The 12,120-nt window shown below is 41.9% G+C and overlaps 1 protein-coding gene across 4 annotated transcripts in view; it reads right to left on the bottom strand.

The window, feature by feature from the left end:
- Positions 1–589: 589 nt before the first annotated feature.
- mib2 (mindbomb E3 ubiquitin protein ligase 2) overlaps positions 590–12,120 on the bottom strand; it is a 42,009-nt gene continuing 30,478 nt past the window's right edge. For all 4 annotated transcript variants that reach the window (XM_034591035.1, XM_034591034.1, XM_034591036.1 and 1 more), the window contains exons 13-19: positions 11,357–11,511; positions 5,898–6,024; positions 5,489–5,749; positions 2,305–2,483; positions 1,989–2,182; positions 1,812–1,877; positions 590–845 (exon numbers count right to left, since the gene is read on the bottom strand). In XM_034591035.1, coding sequence (XP_034446926.1) covers positions 604–845; positions 1,812–1,877; positions 1,989–2,182; positions 2,305–2,483; positions 5,489–5,749; positions 5,898–6,024; positions 11,357–11,511 — 1,224 coding nt within the window. In that variant the 3' untranslated portion in view covers positions 590–603. The remainder of the gene's footprint in view (positions 846–1,811; positions 1,878–1,988; positions 2,183–2,304; positions 2,484–5,488; positions 5,750–5,897; positions 6,025–11,356; positions 11,512–12,120) is intronic.

Genomic DNA, 12,120 nt, shown 5'->3' with positions numbered 1-12,120 from the left:
AGCCTTTAGTTATACCAACTCCCTCTGCAGAGACTAACACTGATTATTAAGCGATTGATACAAATGAGAGCAAACATAATTCACAGGACAGGCCGAGGGGGCGCGGACACGGGACTGATTCTGTGCAGCTTTGTAAACAGAAGGGGCCAGACAGCCAGAGAGGATGATGGGTAACAGACATCCACTTAAAGCAGCAAAGAGAGGACAGATTACAGGTGGTGGAAAAGAAGATGCTGAGGACCTTTTTCTCCCAGCTTCGCATTGTCTGCTTCCTGTTGAGCTCGACGGATGATCAGTACTGACGGCAAAAAATTTAGTTAAAGTGATCGACGTGTTCCTGCCCGTGCTGCTCAGGAGGGAAACTACAGAGAATGTAACAAACAGTGGATGATGTAACACAGCATCTTATAGTAAAGCATCATGGGCAGAGTGCGCATTTGATTACGTGTGGTGGGCATGAGCAGGAGGGTGCGACAGGCAGATACAGGTCGCTGGGTCTTCAAGCGGTAACAGCTGCCCCCTCCCACCCCCAACCCCCACCCATACATCTTTCCAATCCCCTACCGACATCCTCTTTGGGTCGTGTAAGAGCTACAGAGGAGCTCAGACGAACAACTGGATCCGCTCGCGGATGGTTTGCCGGCAGATGGGGCAGGTCTTGAGCGCAGCGCTGCAGTCGATGCAGGAGGCGTGTCCGCACTGGAAGACCAGCTTGATCTGGTTGTCGATACAGATGGGGCAGGTGATCCGCTCCTCCATCTGCCGGTAGCGGGACTGCAGCTGCTCCAGCAGGTTGTGCTGCTCCGAGTTCTCATTTCCAGGACTGCAGTCTACCTCTGTTTGGTCTGTGTGTGTAAAGGATTGTAATGTAAATGTCAATTAAGGACTGGATTTACAGACTTAGACAATAACTGTAGATTACTGCCCTGCTCTTTCACCGAGCTACTGGGTCATATATGGCTGGGTACTATGGAAACTATAGCATGACTCAAACATTTTTCATTAGTGTCTTGCTCTTGACATAGAGGTGCTTTAATCTACCATCCAAAGCTGTGTCTCACTGATACCTGATCAGGACCAGTCCTCTCTGCGATGTACACATTGTGGAAAACTACAAGGGCCCTCTTAGAGTATATGTCCGTCGAGCTTAATACCCTATCTCACCATGTCAGAGAAGCTTTTCCCATTCATTATCTGTGGCCCCCGCCACAGTTTAATTTGTCCTGCCACAGCTTTATAATGAACCAATGAAAAAAAATTTAAGAAGAGATCTGAGGCTTGGTGTTTGGCTCTGGTGCTGCATTGTATCTGCAGCACAATTTGCCATGTGCTGGCGCTATGTCCATAAAGTTGTTACCATCCAAGCAGTCAGTCAGACCTCAGAGTTTTAGCTGCAGTTGTGGCTATACAGTTCTCACTCAGTCACCCAGAATCTGTTAAATCTGCTACCACTATGGATTGAGAATAACATTTCTGGATCCGTCCAATTATTTGGATCCGCGCCTAAATTGGATGGTTTCTTCCCTGGGCCATGTCCCAGCCCTCCCAAAATTACATGGAAATCAATGAAAGAGTTTTTGAGTAATCCTACAAACAAATGAAGATCAAAACTTAAACTCCTTGGCAGAGGTCATAAACACAAAAATGGTGACTTTAAAACTTTAAATCACTAAAAAAAACTCACGAATGAACATTAGATCAGTAACAATTACAGGACTGAATGCAAAAGTTAAACCTGGTTGGAGGGAAACAGTGAAACATGTAAGACAGTACATGCAGTTACATTCCAACATAAAAATGCTTAGTCTTACCTTGTCTAATTTTCTTTGTGATTGTGACTTGGCATTTGATGCATTTCTTCATCCGATGGGCGCATTCTGTTTGGACAAGGACCAGGTCAGCAAAGACACACACATGAACTCTGAAGGCAGATCAATATGATAAAAAAAGCATGCGTTTGTACAGATCCATGTTTCTCAATAACGCACCTTCACAGGCCACGCTGTGCTGGCAGGGGCAGAAGAGAACCAGCAGAGCCAGCTCGGAGCAGATGAGGCATTCGCTGGGCCCCGGTGGCGTGGGAAGAACCAGGTTGGTCATGGTGTTGGGCGTAGTGTGGACCCTCCGCAGGCTCGCACTGCTCAAGCCCTGTCCAGATGTGATGGCCTGCAGACGCTGCAACCTGATGGACAACACAACACTCACTGTAACAACGCATAAAACCCAGTACAATTTTTTACACATCACATTGTCAATGGAATATACTGTATATGAGAAAATATGTATGAAGAATCTGACAACTACCTGTGCTTCTCTGAGAAGCTCTTGATGAGCTGCAGCATTGTGCTGTCAGCCACAAGGTCCAGAGGACTCTTGCCCTTGTGGTTGGCATAGTTGATGTCAGACCCTTCCTGTGCTAGAAAACAGGCCAAAGCTGCCCCGACGCTCAGCTCCGTATTCCCCAGAAGACCTGAAGCGCTCAGCTGTGGATCCACACAACGAGGAAGGGAAGAGAGAACGAAAGAGAATAAACAGAAGAAGGCAGAAGTCGTCAAAACACACGCTCAATAAGACCAAGCACTCATGCAAATGCTGACTAGAAAACTTTGTCAACAACGATGTAAACAACAAAGCGGTCACTGAAATAAAACCAGTGCAATCCAGCTAATGCCGATACATAACCCCAAATCTAATCATCACTGATAAAAACTCATCTGCTGACAGTGGTCGAAACAGCTGTGAGCACTTAAGTCTGACCACCTTCAAGGCTGTGTGTGTGTGTGTGTGTGTGTGTGTGTGTGTGTGTGTGTGTGTGTGTGTGTGTGTGTGTGTGTGTGTGTGTGTGTGTGTGTGTGTGCGTGCGTGTGTGCGTGTGTGCGCGCAGGGGGTTGTGGGTCGGTTTGGCAGGTTCCCAGGACGTTAAGTGGAGCTGCAGTGTTTGCGGTCATGTAGACTGGAAAGGACATTCTTCATCAGTGCAATGATATTAACACTAACTGAGTAATAACAGTATTTAAAGTGCAGCACAGATCAGAGAGTCAAGGTCTATTAATGATGAAAACCAAACGAGAGTATATGTCTCTCAACAGCATGAAGGAGGTTTATTAATTAAAATTCTGATCCTCATTACAGTGTGGACACAGTTACAATGTGAACATATTATGTACAAATCCCTTAGCGGGTGTTAAAAGCTGCTCTAATCAATATACTTATATTAAGAACAGGTCAGATGACTGCATGTAATAATGAGAGCATGAATCCACAGAGGATTATCAGATCTACGGAGCATCTCTCAGCTCATTGTTTTGGTTTTACAGTCCACAACTTTTGCTGTTTTGATTCAGTCTCACCGCTCCCAGCAGCAGGTGAGACTCTGATAAACCTAGTGTACACTACCAGCCTCGCAGATGCTTCTTTCAGAAAAGCTAAACAGATCTCAAACTTACTTATATGACTTCAAATGAATGTTATTATAATGCTGCTTTGTGTTATTTGCTTTATAAAGGTGATGATGTGTCCCTGATGTGTTGACAGCTCGTTGCTCTGTCTCGAGGTGGGAAAGATAATCAATAATTTCAGTGTAATGTTACCAAACTCCAGTGAAGAGTCACATGCAGCTTCGGTTTCATAAAAGCTCTTCATGCGCTTCATCAACATGAATAATTTTATCCTCGCTTGTGATAATAAAAATTGGAATTGCCATAGGTTTTTTTTTTTTATGTGCAGCAGTGATGCATGGAATTCTCTTTCCACAGATAGACTATAGAGATAAAAAACTGAACACCAACAAAGACTAGATGGAATCCTGAGGACTCAATCAGATATGTCTGTGCCTGTGGGAGTAAATAATACCACATGACTTCTTTTAAAATCCCTGGATTAATTGGTCTTTTTCTTAGATCATGATATCCTTTGGGGAAAAGTGGCACAATGTGTGTTTACACTGTACTCAGTTTACATTTATCATATATCTTAACTGGAGGGCCATCTTTGCCATATCAATATTGTCACTGTAAAGATGTTTTCAAACATGCACTGAACTCTGAATAATCTCCTAAATTATCCAGAGGGACTGTATGTGAGAACGCAAATTGATGTCCGAGGCTCTGGACAATATCTGGAGGTTTTCTTCCCAGACATTCTCGGTAGAATCTACAGAGAATACCGCAGGATGTTGAGGATTCACCGTGAGTGAGTGTTCGTGATGATTAGGTTTCTATCACGCAACAGACGCAAAAACGGACAAAAACAAGAACAATACAAACATCTCAGGAAGGAAAAGAGGGGCCATATATGAAGAAGATGCCAAAGAAGACATCAACTTGGAAAAACAGTGAGATTCAAGGGCTTTTGGTAGTAAGGACCAACGCCTGTATCAATGTGCTGTAAACAATAACGTGATCTCCCCAATGGAATTTACACATTATGTCCTGCGTCCTGCATGATCTACTCAGATGCTCGTAGAATCTCCTGCTGCATTCTTCATATATGAAATGCAAAACTCAGCACAACGTCTGGAGCCCATTATTCTGACATATGTCTGAATAAATACCTACATACATTTTTTTGCCTGTGCATCCTTTAAAAACTTGTAATTAAAGGTACATTTTATCTCTAAGAAAATAAATCCTTAATAAATACAGTAAAATAATTTAATCCATTTGGTTACTTGGCTTTTTGATTCTTTTCTCTTGTTCCCCCAAGAAACATTCGGTGCTTCTTGCTTATATACCACCGCAGTGCACTCTTATCTGATTACTTTCTCCTAAATTAAGCCCTCTCCGTTATCCTGTTTACACAATACTCTTAAATTAACCATCTCTTTAAGTCTTCCCACCTGACTCACTCCATTCATTCCATCGTGTACCTGGCAACTAGCTCCTTTATCCTAGATTAAACCCCCAAGACGATAAGCAAATAACACTGACACTCATTCCCTCAGGTTTTGTTTACCATTCCCTCCTTGTGCTTTATTTGCTTATTTACCTGACTCTTAAGCTGTATTTACCTCCTTAAGACTGTATTAATCCCTTCTCCTAGCTTCAGTCTTAATTTACCGATCTATCTTGACTCTTCTTTGAATGTTATTTTGTTCTCTTCCTTTCGTAACAGTCTTTATTTACCCGCTGACTAGTCTGTATTTACACACTTTTTCTTCCTGTGGGATCTTTTTAAAGTTTTGTTATGTCATTTTTAAGTCCCAGCATTACCCAGAATTCAGCATTAATGAGTTATAGGCAAGTAATGACTCTTGCCCATTATGAGTTGAGTAATTTAAGTAAATACAGAATAAGGCCTGTTAACAATCCTGAAAAAATAATAATAGTAATAGCTACTGAAAGTAATATGAATGATAGAATGTTCCAGCTATAGTTGATTTAATAAATTGCTCCCCTTAAAATAAATATCAATTCTTTAAAAACAGAAACATATGTTTAAACAACAGGTCAACAATATGCTACTTCCCAGCCATCCTGTCGGTTCTCACCCTGCAGTAGAGCGACGTGGAGGAACAGCCCTCACTGCTCTCCTCTGTGCTGCTGGTTCCCACAGTGGGGCTGAGCATAACGTTGGCCAGCTGTGGGCGGAGGAGGGCAACGTGCATGGCCGTGTCGCCGTCCTCGTCCTCCATGTTGACGTCCGCCCCCTCGGCCACCAGAAGCTGCACCAGCTCGGTGTGACCCTGTGTCACTGCCAGCTGCAGTGGCGTCTGGTTGCGGTTGTTGCGGATGTTGATGTCGCAGCGTCCCTGTGGAAGAGGTGGTATGGAATAAAGGATATTGAAATTCCCTACTAGGAACGTGTGCCAGAAATTCAAAATGAAAAAAGCAGTGAAGAAAAGATGTCTGGACATATGAGCTTTAAAGGACTCTGTTTTGCTCCTGTCCTCGGCTCACCTCCTTGACGAGCATCTCAGCAACATCTCTGTGGTTGTTGAGGGCGGCCAGATGCAGTGCGGAGAAGCCATCTTCCTTCTTAACGTCCACCAGCTGCCGTGCTCTGCCGAGGATCTTCTCTGTAGCCCTGCCGCCGGGTCAAACAACACAAGACTCAATTAGCCAGTTTGCAAAACAGCCCTCATGACTCATGGCCCTAATTAACAACAGTTATATCTTTAATAGCTGCCCCGGTGCTTTTTACAATCTCCAAAAAAAAAATACTTTAAAAGCTGCTGAAGGTAACAATTCAACTGTAATTGAACGTGATAAGCTTTCATGACAGAGGTTAATTCGTCACCTATTAGTCTGGTATTATGCCCACAATCCTGATTAGACAAAGGGACATTGACTGCAACCACACAAGTTCAGACAGTACAACAGGAACACAACATAAACTTCTCAGAATACGAGGCTTATCCTGTGTCACAGCGTACTTGACATGAGCTTGGACAGAGATGTAGCTGTTGCAGAACTGGTAACAAGTGGATCTAACAAGAAAACACTGAGACACAACAGGCAGACAGTTGTCACTAAATATAGTCACCTGACCTGACCTCCTGATGAACGACTGTCCGTGGTGAAAAGAGCCAGCCCTTTCTGTTGCACTCCTCTAGTGTCCTCTAAGTGTTCCATGTAAATTGTTGCTTTAAACTCTAAATAATAATATATCACTGCCATCCTCGTAGTTTGCCATTATATTCAGACATTAGATCAGACATTTAATCTTAATCTCTTCTCTTACTTAAATCAGATTGTGTCCTGTTCTCTTTAAAGTGAAACTTGCCAAAGGAGAAAAAGGTCAGTTGCAGTGCATCATGAGGCCACATTCAGTAAAGTGAGACTATGAGAACTTTGTTTTCTCTGATTTATGCAACTGGCTGATGCTGCAGTGCGAGGTAGGGCTGCACTGTTGAGCTGTCCTCTGCTCCGTCGCTGAGTTTGTTTGATGACGTGTGAAATTGAAGCCGACAGCCTCAGAGGCTGCACAGCAAGCTGCCTCGTCACCATGGAGGCTTCAGTGTGAGGTGAACTAAACTTTCTATGAACATTAGATTTATTTTAGTATTAGCTCTACTGGGGTTAACTGCTTGTAAACACTGGTGTTGCACAAATTAAACTATAATTATCTAAATGAAAAAAAGAAGGAACAGCACATAAGCGATGCTATTGGTCTTCTACTTAAGGTTCACTTTTTGACTTCCATCACTGAATAGGAAGACAGCTTCTTTCAAATAAATAAAAAACAAGAGTATGTAAATGTATTGCTCAATATCTAGAGTACAGAAAACCTGCACACCAACAGCTATTGAGCTACCAGTAAATGTGATATCCATCCAAAAATACAACCCAAGCTATTTTATGGCCAATACAACAATAAAAAGCTTATTAATATAAAATGAAATATAATCAATAAATAAACAATATACATACTGAGGAGCAAAGAATGTCAAGAAAACAATTATTCAGTCTTAAGCTAACCTTACAGCTGGGGAACAGATGATTGACCTAAAATGTTTGTTTTTGTTCACTTTTTATTTTAGTTTAAGTTCGTTATACTTATGATGTACATGGTTGATTAAACTATCAACTATATGCATTGGAGGACGACCTGTGCCAATAAGTACCCTCTACCTGTTATTTTAAATTATAACATAAAATTAAAACTCTGCTATGACCCAAATGAATAATATGATACGGTTTTGAAATCACTCATTCACACACACTGTGTTGGAGGTCATTGGTACTTGCTATGCAACTCAGTGTGTGTGTGTGTGTGTGTGTGTGTGTGTGTGTGTGTGTGTGTGTGTGTGTGTGTGTGTGTGTGTGTGTGTGTGTGTGTGTGTGTGTGTGTGTGTGTGTGTCTGTAAGTGTGTGTATCTGCAAGTGTGTGTATCTGCAAGTGTGTGTATCTGCAAGTGTGTGTTGTGAAGGTAATGAAAGGGGGAATATTGCTCCTGCATCTGAGTCGTCTCCAACGCACCTTAATTAACTTAAAGAGCAGCTCGCCCTGGCTACTCGGGAGAAGCCTCTCAGATTAGATAACAGCCGTGTCAGCTGTGTCAGCGCTGTACCCACAATGCCTCACTCCTCTGGATTATTTCCATAATCATTACTCCAGCGTGTTCATGAATATTCAGACCTGGGCTGACGTTTTGAGGCAGTTTTGTGCAAACATGCCTTCGCAAAAAACAGCCAGAGGGCATCCTGGGTAGACTGCTAATGACTTTTGTGGAGACTGATGTCATCATTCGGTTATTTTTGGAGTTAACATCACTATTTGATAGAACTCTGATAAAATCTGAAGAAATGTACCAATTCTACGCCTATAAATGACAAAAACAATGAAAATAAAGAATTTTCATTTTGTGTATAATTATAGTGAGTATGTTGTGGAATTAGAAGAAATTGTAGGGGTCAAAGTGCTTCTGGTGAAAGTGAGGAGAAAACAAAGCTGCAATGAGGAGTTGAGATTACAGGAAAAGAGGGAGAATCCAGCCAAGTAAACTTACAGTAAACAGACTAACCATCCTCTACATCTATTTGCTTCTTCTGTCATGTCGGAAAAAAATCTGGCCGCTTGCCTCGTTTCATTTCTTTCCCAGGACTGTTAGTGAACTTGGCCTCTAGACCCTTTTTTCCATTTCCCCACAATAAATAAATAGTCTAATAAACAAAACATTTTCAACTTTCTGTCAGAAAAAAACAACAGAGGGTCACAGCTGCTGACAGGAGCTCCAGAGTAGCGTCAGACATAAAATATATACTTTATGGATGGTCTTTCTACTCTCAAAGCAACCATCAATTTAGGTACCGCAGGGGGAAAAAAATCATCCTTAAACCCCTTAAAAATACTATTAATCTTTAATTCACTCTACAGAGGTTAAAGTAACCCTCAATCTAAAGTCTGGATCGATTCAACTGCAGCTTATGGTTTGTATTAAAGCCAAAACAAACTAGGAAAACACACAGCGACTCCACTGCACCTGGACTGTATCAGTGTAATGTGAGGCCGGCTTAATGATATATGAATGAACTGCTGAACCAAGCTGGTCCTGAACACTGTAAATCCTCTGTGGTTCTACTTTTGGCTCGGCAGCCGATGTCAGGCTAAATGAATGCTGGGGAGCATGGCCTAAACTCAGCACCGCACATATGACACTAGCCAGAACAGATTGGATGTTAATAAATGACCGTCCACTGCGGCCTCCATTCCCTTCCTTTTTCCTCTCTCGCAGTTATTGCTTGCCGAATGTATTTCCTGCTCTGTCCGACATTCGCACATGTGCTCATGTACAAGGCTGTCCTGAGATTGTATTTTTCGTGGGATCATTTCTAGAAGGGTGGCTGACAGTAGGAGTGATGACATGTAGGTCACTGGAAGGAGAAGATAGGATGTCAGATTCTTTACGGCTTTCTTTTGATGAGAAATGACGTGTGTGTGACTCATTTTTGACTGGTTTAGTATTTGACAGTTGGCGCACGTTGAGTGGAGGGTCTGCAAGCAAATGGACCAACTATGGTAATCTACTCTGTTGACGAGAACAGCGATCCCTTCCTCTTTGAAATTTAAACTTCCAGGATATTATGCATCAAATGACATAAAAGACCTTAAATGTCTCAGACTGAGACCTTAGTGATGTGGTGTCACTACAGGGCAGAAATAGTATATTAAGAGGTATTATGAGGCAGATGTATTCCTTTTTCTTCCTTTCCTTCATGGCCCCTTGGCCAGGGACAATTCTCCATTACAGGGCTATGTTATAAGTTGGGAAGGAAAGTTCATATCAGGTAGTAAAAGCCCTGGAGCCAAGGACCAGACCAGTCAGGCGGACTCTGTACACAGTAAAAAATATCAACTCTAAGAGATCCTTCAAACTTTTAAGAAGACTTAGTATATTACTTATTTTTTCAAACAGGTATAAAAAAAAAAGATATTTTCTTGATCCATCTTACTTTGAACTCTGTCTAGATATCTTCACACGTGATCAAATCAGCTCTGGTCAGTTGCAGTCATGCATATATAAGATCAATGATGATGTCTGAGCAGTTATTTGATGACGCACATTGCAAACAGTCAACAATTATCATACCTAAGACAAACTGAACAGACTGGTTTAAAATGACGGGTCATGGGATTGGAAAAGTATGAATTACATAACTTGTACAGTACTAAATTTATCAATAACATGATTTCGTAACATAGTCACAGTACTAATGAGAACTGTGATAAAACCCCCCAAAAAAGGTAACCACTGATCCTCCATGTTTAGTTTTTTCTCACAACATTTCCAGGCTACTCAGGGTGTGTGGGAGCTGATGTGAAAAAATGCACAGAGGCACACACTGATACACTCAAAAGGAGCCAGACATAACAGTCATGTTTGAGGAATCAAACCTTATCATTGTGAGAATGTTCAGTTAAGTACTGTGTTTTTCAGCCAGGCTGGGTCAGTGCCTCGATGAGGATCAGCGTCAATCAGCGTAAAATCAACACTGTGGAACCTTGGAGGCAAGCTTGATGTTTGGCCTCAAGCACCTTGGTGAGGATTAAAATGGCCTGAGCTGATCTTTCCCCAATTTCCTCATGGTGTTAATGACAGATGTAGGGAGGAATGAAACGTATGGAGCCATGTGGGGGGTAATTGGGTTAAAATCAATCAATCAAAAAGTGCTTTCCTTCTGACTCTCACCGTGACAAAGCAGTTATACAACCTATAGTTGAGTCATTCTTTCCTGGGAAATAATTTGTTACACACTGTTAAGAATTTGTTTAGATTTTTTGTCCACTCAAGGATCCCAAATCTGCATTGCCGAGAAATAGCTGGACTAAATGTATTTTGGGAGAAAATTTGAAGGACAAGTCAACGTGCTGGGTGCAAAAGTAAAGGTTGCTGCATTTTTACCGGATATTGAACGCCAGCCTGCTGACACCAGCAGAAGCTGTGTGGGAGATGAGCTCTCCATTTGTACTGATAGTGCAGAGAGCTGACCTTTGAGTCCTCATTCAAACACGCAGGAGAGATTCCCACACAAGCCCATAGCAATCAGTTCCATTGCTCCCATTAGACGCAGGCACATGAGAACAACTGAGCTGATAATTAAGAAAAAAGACGTGAGACTATTTACTAGGTCTTATTGTTAATCTCTACCAAGTGGCAACCACAAAGACTGAAAGTTAAAGCCTTTACAAAAGTATACCATAAGATCCAGTTCTGGATATTAGCTCCAAGGGAACTTCAATTGTGTTAAAGTGTTTGACAAAACATCGCTAGCCTCTTGAAAAATAGAAAGTCAATTCGTTTTGACTTTGGATGTCATCATTTATTTTCACTTCGTCTAGTACGTGTGGGGCATGTGGATCCATGTCTGAGCGTCAAAAGCTGATATATTAGATTCCATCTTTTATTTCTACTCACAGTTTGTTTCCTTTTAGAGAAGCATGGTGCAGGAGGTTGAAGCCTCTGTGGTTCTGCTGAGTGAAGTCAATGCTGGGCACCACAACCAGGATCTCAATGATTTGGCGGAAATCTTTCGCAATGGCGTCGTGAAGAGGCGTGTCCCCATATGAATCCTGTTTGGGGAGGGGGGAAAAAAAGGTTGTTCAACACATCAAAATTGGTGCTGCAGGTTTATAGACCTTTTCTTAATACATGCTGTAACATGAAAACAAAATGCCCCCCCAAAAAAAAAAATCACAATTCTGTTATAACGGCAATTATATGAATTGCAGTAACTTAAGTCGACTTGAGCATCATTAACCTCTACAGAATAATATCCTGTAATTCAAAAAGGTTCTAATTAGTAAACTTAAATGAGTTTAGTCTCTAAATAGTACACACACACATTAACAGACACTCTGCACACGAACAATTTCTGTGCCGACGTGTTTTTGGCTGAGTAGCTACACAACTCAAGCAGAAAAAGAAGAGTTATGAATTCGGGGCCTGGTTGGAGGCGTGTAAGACAAAATGCCCTAAAAGAGAAACTAAACTGCCTTAATGAGGCTGAGGGATGAAGTGAAACAGGGCCACAGTCAAACACCATAAATTCATGTGTGTTTACAACTGCTTGAAAAAAGCAATGCGTGAGTGGTTTATGACATGTGTCGAATAAATGACTGACACTGGCACAGAAGCTTGTTTATTGCTGCCCAGATGTACACTCAGTTTTTTACGCTCAA

This window comes from Hippoglossus hippoglossus, chromosome 7, assembly GCF_009819705.1.
Source record: "Hippoglossus hippoglossus isolate fHipHip1 chromosome 7, fHipHip1.pri, whole genome shotgun sequence".
Lineage (NCBI taxonomy): Eukaryota > Metazoa > Chordata > Actinopteri > Pleuronectiformes > Pleuronectidae > Hippoglossus > Hippoglossus hippoglossus.
This window is presented reverse-complemented; position numbering and strand designations above follow the sequence as displayed.